We start from the raw sequence: 17,903 nt of genomic DNA, 5'->3' as shown, positions 1-17,903 counted from the left end.
GACAGGGTCATATGTTAATTTGGTAAACACTACCAAACCCCCGTTCAAGCAAAACAGGACAAAAAGTTGTCTGAAGATTTTTTCTTTAACAGAAACATTAACCTCTGTAGGATTTACTTTCCTGTACTTAATATCTTCTTGGCTTCTGATTTAGCAGATTGTTTTTTAATACCTAAAGGTGGAGACCAGAGGGAGGATTTGCACTGACCTCGTCCAGTTTTGCTGTGTCTAGGAATTCTCTCAGAGACATTCTGGGAAGGCCTGTTGTGGCCTGACAGTGACTGGAACATGATAACAACTTTGTGTGAATGCACATCTGTGTGTTTGAGCACATTTGCACACATACAAAGATTACATTTCTGTCCGTTTCCCAAAGTTGGTGTGCAGCTTGATGGTTAAAAAGCCTTCCAAGGGAAGTGGGTGTCGTGAAGATAACCTGGGAGAATGTGCTGAGCTGGGCTGGATGTTCTGCAGGAAGGAAAAGTGTGGTGATCCACAAGCAGGAACTCACATTCTGTCAACTTACTACACCCCTATACACACACACACACACACACGCACACACGCACACACACACAGTGCAACTCCCTAACTGCCATCTGTATTTCTGCCTCTGTCAGGCCTTTCCGTGGCCAAAAACACACACACACGTCGAACACACACAGAGGAAACGGCCTGTGCGGCTCCCAAATAGGCTGATGTGTCATGCCTTCCTTTCCGATATTTCTGCAAAAGCTGAGGAAGGAGTGTGCAGCACCTCTCTTCTTCTTCCTCTTCTTCTCCTGTCTTGGTGACACACAGCTGTCGCCCCGACAGTTTCTTGATCTTCTGTAAGAATCTGCAGCTCCTGTGGCGGGAGACGCTGCCACTCTGGGAGCCATGAGTCGTTGCTGCGTGGTCAAAGTGATCACCCTGACAGAGATGCAGCTTCTACAGGTAGGGAGGGAGCAACTTGACTATAGGCCAAGGAAACGGGGACGAGATCGGATATAGAAATGTGTGTAACTATGTGTGCACTTGTTTGTGTTTGCATGCAAGGGAAATCGATTGTGCTTTATGAAAGGCGTGCACCTACAACCAGAAAAACTGCATAGCCACCGCGGAATGCAAACTTTGTGATCAGTTTGCTATCCCAGCCTTATCTCCCCTCACATTTCACAATCTGGGGTGTGTGGTTACAGCTATTTACTGGTTAGCAGGCTCAGCAAAAATACAGAAATCATGTCTGAGAAGTCTTTTTGTTCCACTTTCATCTTATCTCTCCAGATTCAAGATGGGAAAATTAGATAATTAAGCGTCGCTACTCCGCGTTCCCTGACTGTGTCAATATGTTGTAAAAACACAGCATTTTTGCAGAAATGAAATCCAAACCTCCTCCAAGGCTTTGTACATAATTTGTACAGCTAAGTCAGTGTCACCATCACCAAGTGTTTCATAAGTTGTTGGATTTTTCTGAAGTGAAAGGAGAACTTGGGCAAGACTGAAACTGAGTTAGGCAAGAGCTTTTCATTTGGGAGAAACACCTGTTTGTTTCTGTACTACAAGGGCTTTGTGTGCTGCATTTCAGTGGGACTAAAGAAAATACACCTTTTAACTCTGAGGTAAATCACACCAATGCATCTCATAGAGGCTAAAGAAACTGGACTTTAGAATTAAGTGTGTGTCTGTAATCTATTTTTATCTACTAGTGGCCTATAAGTGTGCCCTGATAATGCAGGATATGGATGTTATTTCTATTTGATGGCAGATTAGTTGTTATTAGAGCATTGTGACATGCTTTATAGTTGCAATTCTGTGCACTTGCTTGCATAAATCAGACACATATTCTATGTAATTGCTGGAAAAACACATGTGACTTCACAGGAGAGCATAGCAGAGTATTAATTTGTTAGATTTGAGCAAATTGCTGCTTTCATGTGTGTGAAATAGGCTGTGTGTGTGTGTGTGGAATGAGTTTTCTTGTCTGGTTCTGACATCTTTATTTTAGTGCTTTCACTGTCTCCTAATGAAGATAATGAAATTAGGGAGATGCAGCTGTAGCGTAAAGCAAACTGTGCTGAAGTACATTAAATGGATGCATTATTATTTTTTGTATAAACATTAAAAAAAATAGCACCCATATGCAAAACTATCACTATGACTGATGTGACTGTGTTGAGTAAATTGGGAATTTTAGCTTCTCTGCTCTCCGTCTGCACGTCAGGAATAATTGCGCAAATGTGTATGAATGGAAAGTGAACCTGTGACCTCTTCTCTATCACTGCTTCAGTTGTTGTAGCAGGTGCCAGTAGCCGCATTGAGAAAAACTGTGTCTCAAACATCAGAATAGTTACAGCCTCAAACTTGAGCCTGGATTGATTCTTATCTCATTCCTGTCCCATGTGTACTCTGGCAGGCATTGATAATTTCCAGCACGTCCCCTTCACACATGCACAGGCCCGCCATTGTCAAGGTTGGCCTCGGTGACTGAAGCGCCATTACCTCTCAAATCTAATCAGATTCCCTTAAGTGGATAACAAGCGTGTCTCCGGCATTTACAGTAGTGAGAAAGCTGAAGTGAAAGCAGGACAAACTGTTGTCACACAAAGCAGATGTGGTGTGTCGCAGTTCTGGCATCCCTCCTGCTATCCGTAGTGGAAATAAATGTTGATTGGCTAACAACTGGCATGTTGTTTGGCCTGGAGAAGACAGATAAGAGCTCTCAGTCACAACTGACAAGTTGAGTATTGTGATGAGTCTGTTTTCAGTTAGGTGAATGGGGGCAGATAGTCTAGCTGACATGGAGGGTTTAATGCTGAGTTTTAGTATCAAGTCCTATTCCAATGTTGCCAAAAGTCCCTATATGGTTAAGCAGTGTTTCGCTGGTTGACATTTAACCCATAAAAACTTTCATTGTTGGGAGAAGTCTGAAAACATAATGCGCTACTTACTAGCGAGCTTCTCATTTAATCAATTAAATTCTTTCCGTGAAAATGCAACTTTTGAGAGACGAAATGACACAGTCGTCCTCTTTAAAATAACTCACCACAATTTTGTTGCTATAGCTTTATTTGCTCAGTTTAGATGCAGCTAATGGTGGCTAATGTAAGGTTAATTTCAGCAACTCACAGTAAATATAGCTGTATAATAAACATGAGTGAGTTAGCAAGAAACATACGCAGTTCTAGAAGTACTGTTTTAGTGCAAATGACAATTAAAATGGCTCACATAAATGTTAGGATTTAAAGTTAAACTATATTAGATGTGATCTACACATACACACATTGTAATTTCATACTAAAAAATACAGATCATAATTAGAAAATACCCCATGTCTATGCCAAATTATATCTAGGCCAGTAGAGAATGGTGTATGCTACGATGATAGCAATAAATAGTTTATGCTATATATAGGCTTTGCCTGATTAATGTCCTGTGACATGGAGTGTTACCTGATGTAATCTCTGATTGTGTTTCACTAATAAATCAAACATGCCAAAAATAAGTATTATTTGGTAAGTTGGCGCTAAATCAGCGCTAAATTTCTGAATTAGTTAGACTAGCAATGGTAGCTAGGCTAACAATAGCTATGTAAGCTAGGGCTAGCTCTAATATTAGCGTTTGGTAATTTGGCAAGTGAGTGAAATTACCTTAACATCACAGAGTAGAGAAAAGTATACATTTGTTTATTTATGGTGCTTTGTTGTGCTAGGCTACATTGCCAAGAAATACAGAAATAAGATGGTGGGTCTGGAACTTGGGCATGTGTAGGCCTACGTCTACATCTGGTCTGTGGACTTTCTGACATATTTGACTTAGCTGACTTCTCAACTCATCTGCCTTTAGCTAAATTCTATGTTTAGCATTTAGCATTATCCCAATACTTTCATTTTCTGTGATGTCATTTGATAAATGACATTTGTTTTGGGGTGTGGTAATGTTATGTAAAGTGACAATATTAATATCGGGGCAGGGATGGTTAGGAGGATAATAAAATAATTCTTTAATATGACATTTCCCTTCACCAATCAGTTAAGTTAGGTCACATTACATAGTCTAATAAATCTGTTCGTAGTACCACACCAGCTTTCATTTACTTCGAATTGATTTCCAGTTAAGGTCATGGTAAAAAGTATTCATGTGGTTATTAAAAAACAAGTTCAGGCAAGCCCATCGAGCACGCTATTCTGACCAGTGAGTGGAACGCTCTTAAGAGGAAGTTACAACAAATCTGGGTGAAAGACACAGACAAGATGACCATCAACAAGTGACAAGACTAATATAATGCCCCTGCTAACAATACATGTATTATTACCAAGAACTTATCTACAGGCCATTAACTAATAAAGCAAGTTACAACAGTGAGCTTCTTTGTGAGCTCTAGACTAGACAAATCAACTAGACGATTTTAGATCAGACATTCCCTCAAAAACCTCAACCTACAGTAATAAGGGCTTAAAATAGCTTTATTACTGCTAATTGTTCTCAAAACTGATAAAACTAAACTGTTCTCTAAATTGAACCCAGTGAATGAATGAAAAGACTTGGTTAAAAATGGCATAAGAAGAGTTATTTAAAACCCCCATTGGGGAACAAGGGTCAATTGTGCTGCCACAACCCCTGGAGCAGGCTGCAGAGGACTTTGTGAGCTGACCTCTGATTGGTCAACTGGACAAAAAAGGGCGGTTCAAATGAATTAGTGATAGACACTAAAGGCAGATATCCTGCAGTGATCAAACCCTTGGTGATCTGACGCTCCAGTGTTTGAAGTGATTATCATGCTACGCAACATAAAGGCTTACTCCCAGCTTTGGGCCTAATTAGCTCACTTAGGGCCCTTTATAAGACGTTGGTAGGGGACTGGATAGCATAGACACTCAGTGAGAAGTCAGCAGATCAACAGGATAGCAGCAGCAGAAGACCTGGATGCCTAAAGTTGACCTGCTGCGACACCATAACAAACCAATCTGAAGATTATCTGTTTTTCTGAGAATGCCACACTTAACTGACTGCAGTTACTACACGATGCGGGACGCAACCAGAGCTTCAAATGTAAGGATATTGAAATTTAGAAAAAAAAATTGAAATACTTCTTTTAAATGTTTTGTTTTCTAAAGTAACATTTTTGTAATGCTTTTATTGCGGTTTGATTATTGACAACCTTGACTGCTGACTTTATGTGTACGTATTTACGATTACAGATAAATGGAACGGGAAAGTAACCAGAAATGATGCATTTGTTCTCTGAAAAAGTTTTTGTTTTGGACCACGTTTTTCAACAAAATAAGGAAATACTTTACTTGAGGAAGCGCCTCAAGAATGAGTCCTAATTCTCATAAAGACTCTTGCTTCAAGTGTCAAACATGACTCACTTTAATGTGTGTTAAGGTCAACAAAATACAATCCGTAAGTTCGCTCTGTGACTAATAATGGGAAAATTCTGACTAGCAACTATTTCTGTGTGTTGAATCAGATCATCGGCAGCTGCTGTGGACACTTCTTGTACATAGGTTGTTAGTCAGCGCTTATTTACCGGTATGAGGGAAAAAATGTGCACTCACCGACCTCTCAACTGATTTCATGTGCATGATTGCTTTGGCTGCAGGTACACAGCCACCTGGAGAACTCCAAGTTCCACCTCCACCAGACCCAGAACCAGCAGGTCAAGCAGTACCTGACGCTGGGCTCCAAGCTGGCCTCTTCGGCCGGGCAGGGCCACGCCGTTCCACATCCACACACCCCCGGCCAGCCGCTGGCCACCATGCCGATCATGAGGAACGGACACATGGCCTCGGTCAGTGACAGCAGCAACCCCAACAGCCCTGTTACCCTGCTCACTATGGCCAACCATGACAGCGAGGTGAGTGGAAAAAGAAAGCATTTTTGAAGTTTCTGGATATATGGAACTGAAATTGAGAGAATGAAAATGTGCCTAGAGTTGACTGGAAAAGAGTGAAATGACATTTAAAGGCGGGGTCACATACGGACAATCTGTGGGTCATAATTTTTGCAAATTTCGCAACACGTTTTCCTGTTAATGCTTCACCTTCCTAAAAGAAAGAAATGCGTTGTTCTGTTTTCATTCTTTCATGCGATTTGTAAGAACTGTGTCTTTAAATTCTGTCTTCAGAAGAGATAAATCATGGCTGACAGTTTGTTTGGATACACATATATCATATATATCAACATATAATATAACTCACAAGTATAAGAAACATTTCTATATGGATTGGGTTGAATCTCAGGGAGTACTTCCATCTAATCATCTAAACAAAGTGATGCCATTATTGATCTCCCCCTCTCTCTGATGTGCTCATCAATAACTTCAGACATGCAGTCTCTGATGAGAGAACCCTTTCAAAAGAGGAAACTAGTTTGATAACAGATGCGTGTTTCTCCTGCCAACGCTGCTAACTAACTTAAGAGTGACACGGCGGTGGAGAACTCGTCTGTTATTGGATTAGTCTCCGGACAATCCCTCCCCTTTTTTGCGTGTCTATTTTGGTTTGAATGTTGAGATTTTCCAAAGATCAAACTTGGACAGTATTGAGATTCTGGTACAAACATCGTCAGTCTGTCCATGAGTACACTGAAATTACTGTTTTCTTTTAGTTTCCAATGGATGAAGTTATTGATGACCTAATTAGTCTTGAATCCGGTTTCAATGATGGAGGCTTGGATTGCATGGAGCCTAACATCATAATGCAAAACAATGTAAGTATGAATCACATTAACTACAGTTACATGATAACACTGTTTAAAAATGCAACAGACCCTAACCCTAACCCATCAACAGTTTGAAGGTCTTTTGTATTGATTTCTGCAACATATCCTGTTTGTTAACCTGCTCACATAAGTGCAGTTAGGTTTATGCAAAGTTAAGTTCTTTAAAGGTCCGACTTGTAAGACAGTTGATGTTAAGTCGCTTTGGGTTGGTTGGTCGGGCGAGCCACCAACCCAAAGCCAGTATCCACAGCGTCAGTATTTGAGGAGTTAGGAATGAGGCTCAACAATCAACTGTCTGGACTTGAAAGTGGGGTTCCTCCACCCAAACATTTAGGCGCAGGCTTGACTAGCTTGGGAAAAGGGGGACCTGTCTTAGTTTGAGGTCAGCTTAAGTCTAGAGATGAGTCAAAGTTCAGTGGGGCTTAGCAACATTTCTCACATTGCTCAAAAAGATCAACAATGCAGATTAAGCCAAAAAAGGCTTTCTGACATAGGTACATACTTAAAGGTCCTATTTGTAGGAATAGTTGATTGTCTCATTCCCAACTCACTAAATACTGAAGCTTTGGGATCGTAGGTTGGGTCGGTGGCCACCCTAAAGCGTCAGTATTTGACGATTTGGGAACGGGATTCAAAAATCTACTTTTCGTACAAATAGAAGAAGCTGAATTCTTGGGAAGAAGACCAACTACAAAATGGTACCACGGACAAGACCTGTCAGTAGGATTCATAGCCGAGAAGGAATTCAAAAACTCTGAGCAAAAATCTGGGACAAGGGATCCATTTGGCCGGAGCACATAGCAACACCTGAACCAAATACAGAGAGAGTTTGTGGGATGGGAATACTGGGAATCTGGCCTAACTCCCCTAAATACAGAGAGACAAAGAATCATACACACAGATAACGGAGCAAAACACTACAGATACTGTGACAGAGAAGGAATGAGAGGAGGGGAGGAGGGGGGGGGGGGGGGGAAGATAAGGCGTGAGGGTGGAGAGGAGAGCCAGTAGGTTTCAAATGAGGACAGAAGCGCGACAGAGGAGCGAGGAGTTGGGAGATTTTTTTATTTTGTTGGAGAGAGTTACTGAGCCATTGGATTGGGCTAATGCATACAGTCCCCATGGGCTTGTTCAGAAATGATACCATGCTTAAATGGATCAATTCATCCTAATTAGTCATACAGTACGATGCATCACGCCGTTTCGCCGTGTCAACACATCCAGGAACACAGACGGGAGAGGGATTGAAGTGATTACAATAGGAGTAGTAGGGGAATTGTTGCAATCTTTCATTTTGATAAGCACTTTTGTCCCCTCCTCCTCCTCCGCCTCTTCTCCCATCTTGTTGAGATAATGAGAAAAAAAAACGCACATGCAAACCCAACCGAATGCAGATATCTGACAAGTCTGCACTTTCTTCTGTTTTGTTTCTTCTCTTGCCTTCCGTCCCCTCCCATCTCTTGACTTGACATGCGGCCTTATCACACTCACCCGTCTCGGAGTTTGATTTGACACACATGTCGTGCACAAAATTGGCTGTACGCAGCTTGGAATGCATGCTGGCTTCTGTAGCATTTTCCCATAAATGCGCAAATGCGAATTAGACACACATGTGTGTCAGCACGCTACATCTTTGACATCTCCGCCGAGTCCGTGAAAAGACGTCTTATCGCAGAACTGATGCATGCTTTCCCAGGCGAGAAGAGGCCCATAGGAAAACAGTTTTGCCTCTGTTCAAGCAGTTGACCTAGCTAGCCTTTTCATCTAATGGGATGCTATTTTCAACACAGAGGACATCTCTGTGTTGGGAGCGCTTTCAAGAGGAGGGGTTTTGAAAATGGTGGCTTTAGCAAATCAAGGCATGTCTTGTCAAACCAAATCTCAGAGGCCTTCAAGCCTTGGTTGGATGTCAGGGTTAGATGGAGACAACTGACCTGGTTTGGGCAAGGTTGAGTTCTTGTTAAGTTATTTTTACTCTTTGTGATGCAAGATGAGCAGACAATCAAAGCTAAGTCTGCCCTGTCTTGCTGAGGGTGGCATGTAGATGCTACAACTCCCTGCTGGGAAGCCAAAAGCCAGAGGCCTGAGGGCTGACAACCTTCCCTACAAGGCTCTAATCGCTCCTCTCACCATGCTAAACAAAGCCCCACAGCAGCTAAAAACAACTATTTGTGTTGTGGCCTTTGTTAAACTGTGGAACGCATGTGTGAAATGCAAGTGTTTTGCTCCTTGACTGATCATTTCTCTTCCTTTCTCTCTCTCCGTCTCCCTCTCTCTCCCCTCTAGGTGTCCCTCAGTGGCAGCATGCTGGACGTCTATGGGGGTGAACAAGGTATGAACGCCCCTAATGGTGGAATGAGTCCCACATCTAACCCCACAAAGCTCACTGTTAAAAGGGAATACACAGGTATGAACCCATACCATAGCACTGATCAAACAACTAACCAATTAATGAAGTAATACATGATCACATTGCTGTTACAGTTAAAATCACACACATTTTTTCCATTACATAAAAAGGATTCAAGTGAATTTAAACCAAAAATTACCCAAAGGTGCCCAAAAGTAAAGATATCATGTTAAAATATGAATAGTATTTGAGTAAAAGTCTGAAAGTGTCATTGGACATGAAAGGGTCATTATGTAAACTACATAGTGCCCCTTTAAATGTACTTAAGTATCAAAAGTACTGAGAAATGTCCCGGTTGATTATCAGAGCCAATATTCAGCATTTTTCTGATGATCGGAATCAGTTTCTTTTTTATTTGATTGTAATAAAATAAATTAATTACTTGTAATCCGCAAAGTAATTAGAAACTAAAGATGTCAGATAAATGTAGTGGAGTAAAATGTTCAATATTTGCCTCCGAAATGTAATGGAGATGAAGTATAAAGTAGCAGACAAGTACAGTACGAGTACCTCAAAGGTACAGTACTTGAGTAAATCTATTTAGTTACATTCCTTCAGTGGAAACTCAACAAACAAGTCCTTTGTGTAACTGAGATGATTACAAATTTTTACTCCACTACATTTGTCTGACAGCTTTTGTTACAAGTTACTTTTCAGATTACCTTCCTGTCCAGATGTGTTCATGTTGAATGCTTGTGATAAACTTTTACTTGATTACTGATAACATTAATTACTTGGGCTCTGATGCAGCATGTAATCTGCAAAGTAACTATTCACTAAAGTAATCAACTAAATGTAGTGGAGTAAAAAGTACAATATTTGCCCCCAAAAAGTAGAGGAGTGGAAGTATGAAGTAGAAGATAATGGAAATACTAGTAAAGTACAAGTATCTCAAAGTACAGTACTCAAGTAAATGTAGTCAGTTACATTCCATCACTGTACATGTGCATAAAAGACGAATCTATACGCTGATTTGCTTCCAGTCCTGCTTGTCATCCGTTCTGTTAATAGTCTGTAGAAACGTGTAGACTTTTTTCGTCACAGAGCCAAAAAAGAAAGAAATAACAAAGGAGCCTTTAAGACTTTTCTGATTAATGTCATGCATCACAGCAAAGAGCACTAATTGATTTAGGAAATAGAAAGTATGCCTGAAGAACCCTTCACTCTCAACGGGCAAATAAGTAAATTGCCATCTGTTTCATTTGAGCTTGGGCGCAGAGGACAATGGGCTGTTATACAGAGTTTAAATGGTCTTGATTGAATCAACAGAGACAAATTGGGAAATCCAATCTCAGGTCCCAAATTATGTAATTTGGAAGAATGTGAATACAAATATGGACACAGTGGCATTTTTGTGCCTCTCCCGCACAGATTGGTAAATTTGCTTGATTGTGTAGTGAGTAGTTTAAAAGTGATCACCGCTTTTATTTTTTGTGCATGCTCAAGGGGGATAAATCAGGCTCTTTCAGCGTGTGTCTAAGGAGGTCAAGCTTGTGTCTATTGTCTGGGCAGGCCACAGTCTGGCTGACCCCGACGCCAAAAAACAACTGTGACTGTGTGTCTCCTCACTGGACCTTTTGTGGTGTTTGGCGTTCGTTGTCTTTCAGTTCCCAAATTAGTGTGCGTTGCTAATCGATCTGTTCCCCGCTGTGACTCATTTTTTTTCTGCAGAACACGACACAAGAGTGATCGCCAAAGAGAGGCAGAAAAAAGACAACCATAATTTGAGTAAGTGTCTCCCGCTGCGTTTTTCAACTCCCTCACAGTTTATCGTCTGAAAAATGAGTTATGGCTTTAGCCTTTAGCACTGCGGCAGACAATGCCCCTAATCATCTTGTGCTCTTTCTTTTTTAGTTGAAAGAAGAAGAAGATACAACATCAACTACAGGATTAAAGAGCTGGGGACACTCATACCAAAGTCGAATGATCCGTAAGTAAAAAAAAAGGAAAATCTAAATGTATTTATTGAAACAATGGCCCTGCTTCTCGTCACGTCATGTCACTGAAACAACTCCAAGACCTTGTCTGGCTCTGAAGCATATTAAATTCGAAGCACAAAGACACTCTAAACGTCGTTCATTGAATTCAAATGAGCACTCGAGCACATTTCAGTCATATTTCAAGGGTGCACTTGAACTTCCATTGTAGTCTACGCTCCAAGAGCTGTACATCCTCTCGCTGGGTCCCCGGCAGTTCAGCTCAAAGCATGAATGATGAGGAAAGGGGTCAAATGCAAAGAAGCAGGCCACACCATTTGAATCAAAGTTTGAAGCACAATTGGAACATCGAGATGGAGCGTGGAGCTGAATTGAAATCCAGCGGCCATCTTTCGCAATTGAACTTTGCTTCGAATTTAAATGGAGGGGTTAGCGTTGTCGTCGCGCCATTAACACAGGATAAAAGAGATTATTAGCGCTGATCAGACCAACGTCTCACTCGTGTGGAAAAGGACAATTTTACTGCGGCTCCCCTTTTCCCTTCTTAAAAAAAGCAATAATATCTGCAAAAGAATGACTTGCACTCTAGCACCTCGAGTCCAATGCTCCATTTTCCCCCCCTTTCCTCCTACTTAGCTCATTTTCCCTCACCTATTTTTACTCGAGGATTAATTTTACCGAACAAGGAGGTACGAGAATGGACTTTCCACATAGCTACTTAACTATTCTATTAAAATTCCCATTCAGTGTCCTCATGTAATGTCCAAGGATGAATAATTGCCCCATGTAAATCACCATTTCTTATTCATATCATAAAAGGAGGAAAAAAAAACCTCTGTGTTAAAACTTTTCCCCCCCGTTTCTTTCTCTCTTTTTTTTTATTGCGGAGGATATTCTGCCGACATCAGGGGGTTCTGTGTAAAAGGTTATCTCTAACATTTTCTTCTTTCTGCAGCGACATGCGCTGGAACAAAGGCACCATCCTGAAGGCCTCCGTGGAGTACATAAGGTGGCTGCAGAAGGAGCAGCAGCACGCTCGGGAGCTGGAGAGCCGTCAGAAGAAGCTGGAGCAGGCGAACAGGAGGCTGCTGCTGAGGATCCAGGTAAAAAAAGTATAACAGTGTAAATATGTTTAGTGTGTTTTGTTATAAATAAAACATTACATTACATTACAATAATACTAAGGGATCAACTCTTACTTAAAACAAGTAAAATAGTATTGCCATAATATATTGTATTCTTAAAATGTAAAGGTATATTCACAATATGAGTTGTGAGTGAATTCAAAGTGTGAAACTAAAGGCAACAAGGCAGATTAAGGCCTAAAAATCAAGACATCTTCCCATTTTAAAGGTACACTATACAACTTTTTACAGGCCTATACATACATATATAGGTGTAGGCCTATTTTAAAGGGGCACTATGAAGAAATTCAGCTTGAGTATGAGATACTTAAAAGTGCAGTTTTTAGTATAGACTTCGATGCTTCTCATGTTCCTCTAACACAAGCCAGTGTTCCTCCTAATAAGTTTTAGTTTACTCCTCGACACAAATTGTTGGCCAATCAACTCACTAATGTCCCACTAATGTCTTTCCACTTAAACTCCATTTTCACATCACTGATTTATTAGAAAACAGCCTCCTCCAGGCATCTAACAGGCCTGTTTCATTATGCCAAAGATCAGTTTGGTAAAGACAGAGGGCTCACTCTGGAGTTACTTCACACCTCTGCTGAAATTCCACCTCTAGGGTACACACATTACCACCACCAAAGCTTTACGACCCCAAAACCTAAACTACACCCCCTGACCACCTCCCCCCCGTCCCCCCTACTGTTGTTTACACAAGATCCTTCCACCCCCCCCCTCCCCAGTACTCCTCTGATCTCACTGAAGCTCACTGCTAATTACCTGATAAATGAAGACAATGATTGCAGCTCTTCAGGAGGAGACGATATACTTGGCGACAAATGCGACCGCAGAAGGCCGCTTGTACACCTGGAAACTTTAGTTAGTGGTTTATCTGAGTTTACTCCGATGATGGGAAGAATCTGTAATCAAAGATGACAAAACTATCCAGGAAACTCTGACCACCACTGATGATAAAGGGACAGTCAAAGAAAGGTCAAACAGGGCTTTGTCATGATGTGCTCATCATGTACACTGTGATAAGAGTGGGAGTGTGGCTCACTCTTACCTCACCTCAGGATGTGGTGGAGGTGTGGCGGTGATTGTCCCTGTGATGTCATTGCAATGCTGCTCATGTTTTAGGAAATTACATTTTTTCTGCTTTCACATATTTTTAGAAAGTTATTCAGATCTTCTCAAGACTAAGACATAATGGGTGTGGAGGTCATTTTTCTTGCAATGTTTCAGGAATAGAACTTTAACTCTAATGGTTTCTTTTCCTTTTGTTTTTCAGGAGCTTGAGATCCAGGCACGAGCACATGGCCTCCCCAACATGGCGACAGCCTTGGGGACAGTTGAACTATCCTCCCATCTCCTCAAACAACAACAACAACAACAACAGCAGCAACAGCAACAGTCGTCCCCCCAGGCTCAGCAACCCCAGCAGCCACCTCTCTACCAGGAGGACCCCAACAGCGACTACCTCCAGAGGATAGTGGTGTCTGGCGTGCAGTCCATCCCCTCCGCCAGCGGGCCGCAGGATCACATCACTGTCGCCGATGGCTGCACCACGTTCTCCGACCCGCTGTCCCACTTCACAGACTTCTTCAGCGCCACGCTCAAGGAGGAGCACCGGCTGGACGAGATCCTGATGGATGACCCGCTCTCACCCTTCGGCACCGACCCGCTCCTCTCGGCCGGCTCGCCTGGAGCTGCGTCCAAGGACAGCAGCCGCAGGAGCAGCTTCAGCTCTGCCGAGGGTGACGACCTATAAGGGTCGCACACAAACTCTCTTGTTATCTCTTGGTTGTAATCCCCAGTGGTAAAGGGCATACACAGAGCCTTTAAAAGACTGACTGATGGCTCCGGGCATACAATCATGACCACTCACAGGGTTGCCAATAATTTAAATGACAGCTAACACACCTGACAGTGCCCCTCAAAGTGCCACTTGTATATAAATTGTGTAGCTCTTGTTGATCAGGTGGATGTTGGAGCTCAACCAGGACCAGATCATGGACCTCCTGCTCCCCCCACCTCCTTCACTATAGACAGTCGATATGTTTCTCTGCCTCCCGGACAGATGCAGAAACAGACTCACAAGAAAAAGGGAGACATTTATCAGCCTTCAAGTAAATAATGTAAATGAGCATGTCTACTGTTTTATTTTTGGTAAACACTGTGGTAGCTGTACACTGTAACATATTCAGAATAATCACTGAAAACTTATCAAAACTGTCCTTTTTTTTCTCTTTCTTTTTTTTCAAAGAAAATGAAAATACTACTGCTTCACAAAAGGATTTTTAATAGTTACAGTCAGGATTGTGATTGTGTGATGTGCCTTACTCAATCTCCCAGTTTTGTCTTAAAAAGATATGAGCATGTAACTTATATACTCACCGCAATGCCTAACATGTCTTTGGTGCTTGTCTGTCCATTTAAGTGTTTTTGTTACATAAGTGTTTGTGTATTTATACATGTTTTAATCCATGTATTCATAAAAAAGATATATATTATTATCTAACATGTTACCTTTTTTATTCTTATAGAAGGGGTGGGAAAAATATAATAAACCCCTTTTTTTGATATACCTGATTTTGGCTTCTTGTTGTCGTCTCACGGAAGATGTAATTTACTCCAGGTTGGCATTCATACAGCTTCAAACATTCTGAAAAACTTAAAAGCACCATTATGTCACTTTCTTTTTACCTTTAAAATAACCTCTATTATTGTCTCTGCATTACGTAACTTCAGTGAGAGGGTAGGATCACAGCGTTACATACATGTTTACTTCAAGATACAAGTTTTCAACACAGAACATTGTTATGACGTAATGAGTTTTGTTTGATGTTTGCACCTACATTACATCTGATGAATTGTTACAGACCTGGGAGGTGTATTTATGACAGTGGTGTTGCACTCAGAAACTGTGGGGGGCGCCAGATCGCACAAAATGCCAATTTCTACATAATGTTACTTTAACTAGTAAACTAAAGTTCTATTTTTAAATCCTAAGAATAATGATGTATAGGCTACATCAGATCAGCCCCAATGCATCTCCTAAATTTCCCAAGATCAGATAAAGACGATCTCATACACATGTGCATATACATGTGCAAACCTACGTCATAAATATTAAAGACAGTTATTACACTAGATACCCGAGAATATATATTGGTAGAGATCAATAATGATGAAAAGGAACTTATTCTGCTAGTAATGACAGTCGTCATATTGAAATTACAGATACAGAATACAGGGCAAACTGTATATACATAAACCAGAGGGGCAGTTATCTGTGTAGGAAAATACATTTTTGTATGACATCTGTGGCTTTAATGTCTTGTTGGTATCAATAACAATTTGACAGGATGCTGAATATGTGTGTGTGTACTGTAAGGCTGTCACAATACCACAATTTTAAACTTCGATACAATACTACTAGTTTTCACAAACTGGCAACTTGCAGTGATAACAACAGGTGTTATACTCCTGGCTCACTAACCTTGTCAGAAGCTGGAACCAACCATCAGCATTCTCACACAGAATTATCAATTCACAATCATAATAATGTTTTTAAGGAAGAAATATACATTTATTCTGCACTTTACTACAAGCTCTGTATTACTTTAAAAAATGATTTGTCTGCAAAAAAAAAAATTCAATCTGACTTTTAAGGATGTAATGGTCAAAACATGATGCAAAGCAACCAAACCGAGTGCAAAAAATGCTCTCGCAGGACTAAAAGTGTGAACAAAGCCTGAAAAGTTTCATAGTGGAAGGTGAAGGGCCGGCTTACAAGGTGGCTGATTGGCAATGAGTGGCAGAAAGGAGGAGAGAGGAGGGAAATTGGATAATAAAGACAAGTGGAGGAGGAGTAATAATTCTGATGAGCCTACTGTGAGCTGATGAGCCCTTGAGGATGAATAATGACGAGGGATAAAGAGTTTGGTATGAGAGCTTTTAGCTGGGAGCCAAGAAAGTTTCCTTTGAGGTAGGCAGCAGGAAGAGATGTGTCCTCTCGCACTGTAGGAGTATCATCGTAAACTGTAAAGTTTGCTGAGGAAAGTTGAGCACAAATATTAAAAAGTTACTGTTTTGAGTATCATTCAAAAATCATTTACATGTAGTTTTCTAATCTCAAAGTCATGCATTAATAATACAACAAACAGACCAGTCTAAAAAAAACCACACATACGCCAATACTTCCCGAATGGATTTCTCATCAAAGCCTCCCTGTATTAATGTTTTAGAGTGTTATTAGCACGCGTTTCTCTGTAATGAAATCGAAACGTCCCTCGCTCGCATCTCCTCTTTAGCTGCAAAACAAGACTGAACCAATCAATCACCACCGAGTACAGTCACTCCAACTACAAAGTGGTGAGTGATGTTTACGGGTAATTGGCCAAAGCAGTTATGGAAGGTAAATATAGATTTTCGCTATGCTAAAAAAACATGAAGAGTTTCTAAGAAAAAGTCAAGATGAGTGAAATTTCAAAAGGCTCAATTTACATTTTGATTTTCAATGATTTTTTTTCTCCTTTCTCGCTTTTCTAAACTTGGGGAAAATACACAAATCCAATTAGTGTAGTGCAGGAATTGATAAAAGTCAAAGTCAGGGGTAGGATAATACAAATGACTACTTTTTACCTTAATGAAAGTATTGACGGAATATAAAAAAGGAAAAATAATGCCTCAAGAGGCAAAGCACTCTCGCCATGAAAAGAAAGTCAGATTAAACTTCCTAATTCAATTCATTTCTCTTGCATATCAAAGGCGATCATGGACAAAGTTCAAGGCCAGTTATGCGCAGGCTTCAAAAGGAAATGTGGTCGGATGAGGCAACTGTGACATCAGAGCAAGCGACTTTTTATTTGGGAGATCGCAGTTCATCAGCCCCGGCTCACAGGAACTCAAAAAGTGTCCACGGTGCAGTGAGAAAACGCCGATAACGCCGTCATGTTAGAGACATTAGCAGCACATGCATCTGAACATGTCAAACTAATTTGAGAAAGTTTGTAGTCTCACTTCCTCTGCTCCTTACCTAATCTCCCTCATAAGGAACACATTGGTTTCTAGCTAATGTCTGCCAAAACCTGTACACCTTGTAAAACAATCTTTCCATTCATTTTTTTTTTGTGTGCATGAACAGCAAAATGTCTCCCCCTTAAACAATAACCTCACCCTCAGGACGAAAAGGCCTGCTGCTGTGTCGTGTTTCCAACAGCAGGTGGCAGCAGTGGGCTGTGTTTTGTCCTCACACTGTTAATAAAAAAGAAGGCAGAAGTGTGGTACAGCATGCAGAGCACATTTGTGGTGAATTATTTAAGAAAGCCAATAAAGTAAAATGCTTTTTTAGCGTATAACAAAGTTGGTAAACAGTCTAATATGGAATAGTGCCTTGGCAGTATATGCTTAAGTCCATGGCACTACCTATACTACCCAGTAAAAACTGACAAATCTAAAGAAGGCAAGTGATGTCGTGAACCTCACAGCCGAGTCGTTCTGTCACCAAAACAACGTTGTCAGACCTCCTGCCACCCACCGACACTCGACACCGGCACTGAGCAGGAGAAGCTGTCACCTGTGCAGATGCCACAGCTGCCAGCGTGCTACAATGCACTCACCTGTCGAGCCTGCCATTGGCAACTCTTAATCACCTCCCGCTGAGGTGACTCACTTTGGAAAACACACACACACACACACAGGGCCGCACACACAAAC

The 17,903-nt window shown here is 41.1% G+C and overlaps 1 protein-coding gene across 6 annotated transcripts in view; it reads left to right on the top strand.

The window, feature by feature from the left end:
• tfec (transcription factor EC) overlaps positions 1-14,719 on the top strand; it is a 56,113-nt gene extending 41,394 nt beyond the window's left edge. For 3 of the 6 annotated variants that reach the window (XM_073480676.1, XM_073480671.1, XM_073480672.1), the window contains 7 exons: positions 5,585-5,839; positions 6,592-6,693; positions 8,992-9,112; positions 10,787-10,843; positions 10,970-11,045; positions 12,008-12,155; positions 13,474-14,719. In XM_073480676.1, coding sequence (XP_073336777.1) covers positions 5,585-5,839; positions 6,592-6,693; positions 8,992-9,112; positions 10,787-10,843; positions 10,970-11,045; positions 12,008-12,155; positions 13,474-13,953 — 1,239 coding nt within the window. In that variant the 3' untranslated portion in view covers positions 13,954-14,719. The remainder of the gene's footprint in view (positions 1-5,584; positions 5,840-6,591; positions 6,694-8,991; positions 9,113-10,786; positions 10,844-10,969; positions 11,046-12,007; positions 12,156-13,473) is intronic. The other 3 variants (XM_073480673.1, XM_073480675.1, XM_073480674.1) reach the window with 3 other exon arrangements.
• Positions 14,720-17,903: the final 3,184 nt, after the last annotated feature.

Source organism: Pagrus major, chromosome 14 (genome assembly GCF_040436345.1).
Source record: "Pagrus major chromosome 14, Pma_NU_1.0".
Lineage (NCBI taxonomy): Eukaryota > Metazoa > Chordata > Actinopteri > Spariformes > Sparidae > Pagrus > Pagrus major.
The sequence above is the reverse complement of the archived record's forward strand: the minus strand, read 5'-3'. Positions and strand labels throughout refer to the sequence as shown.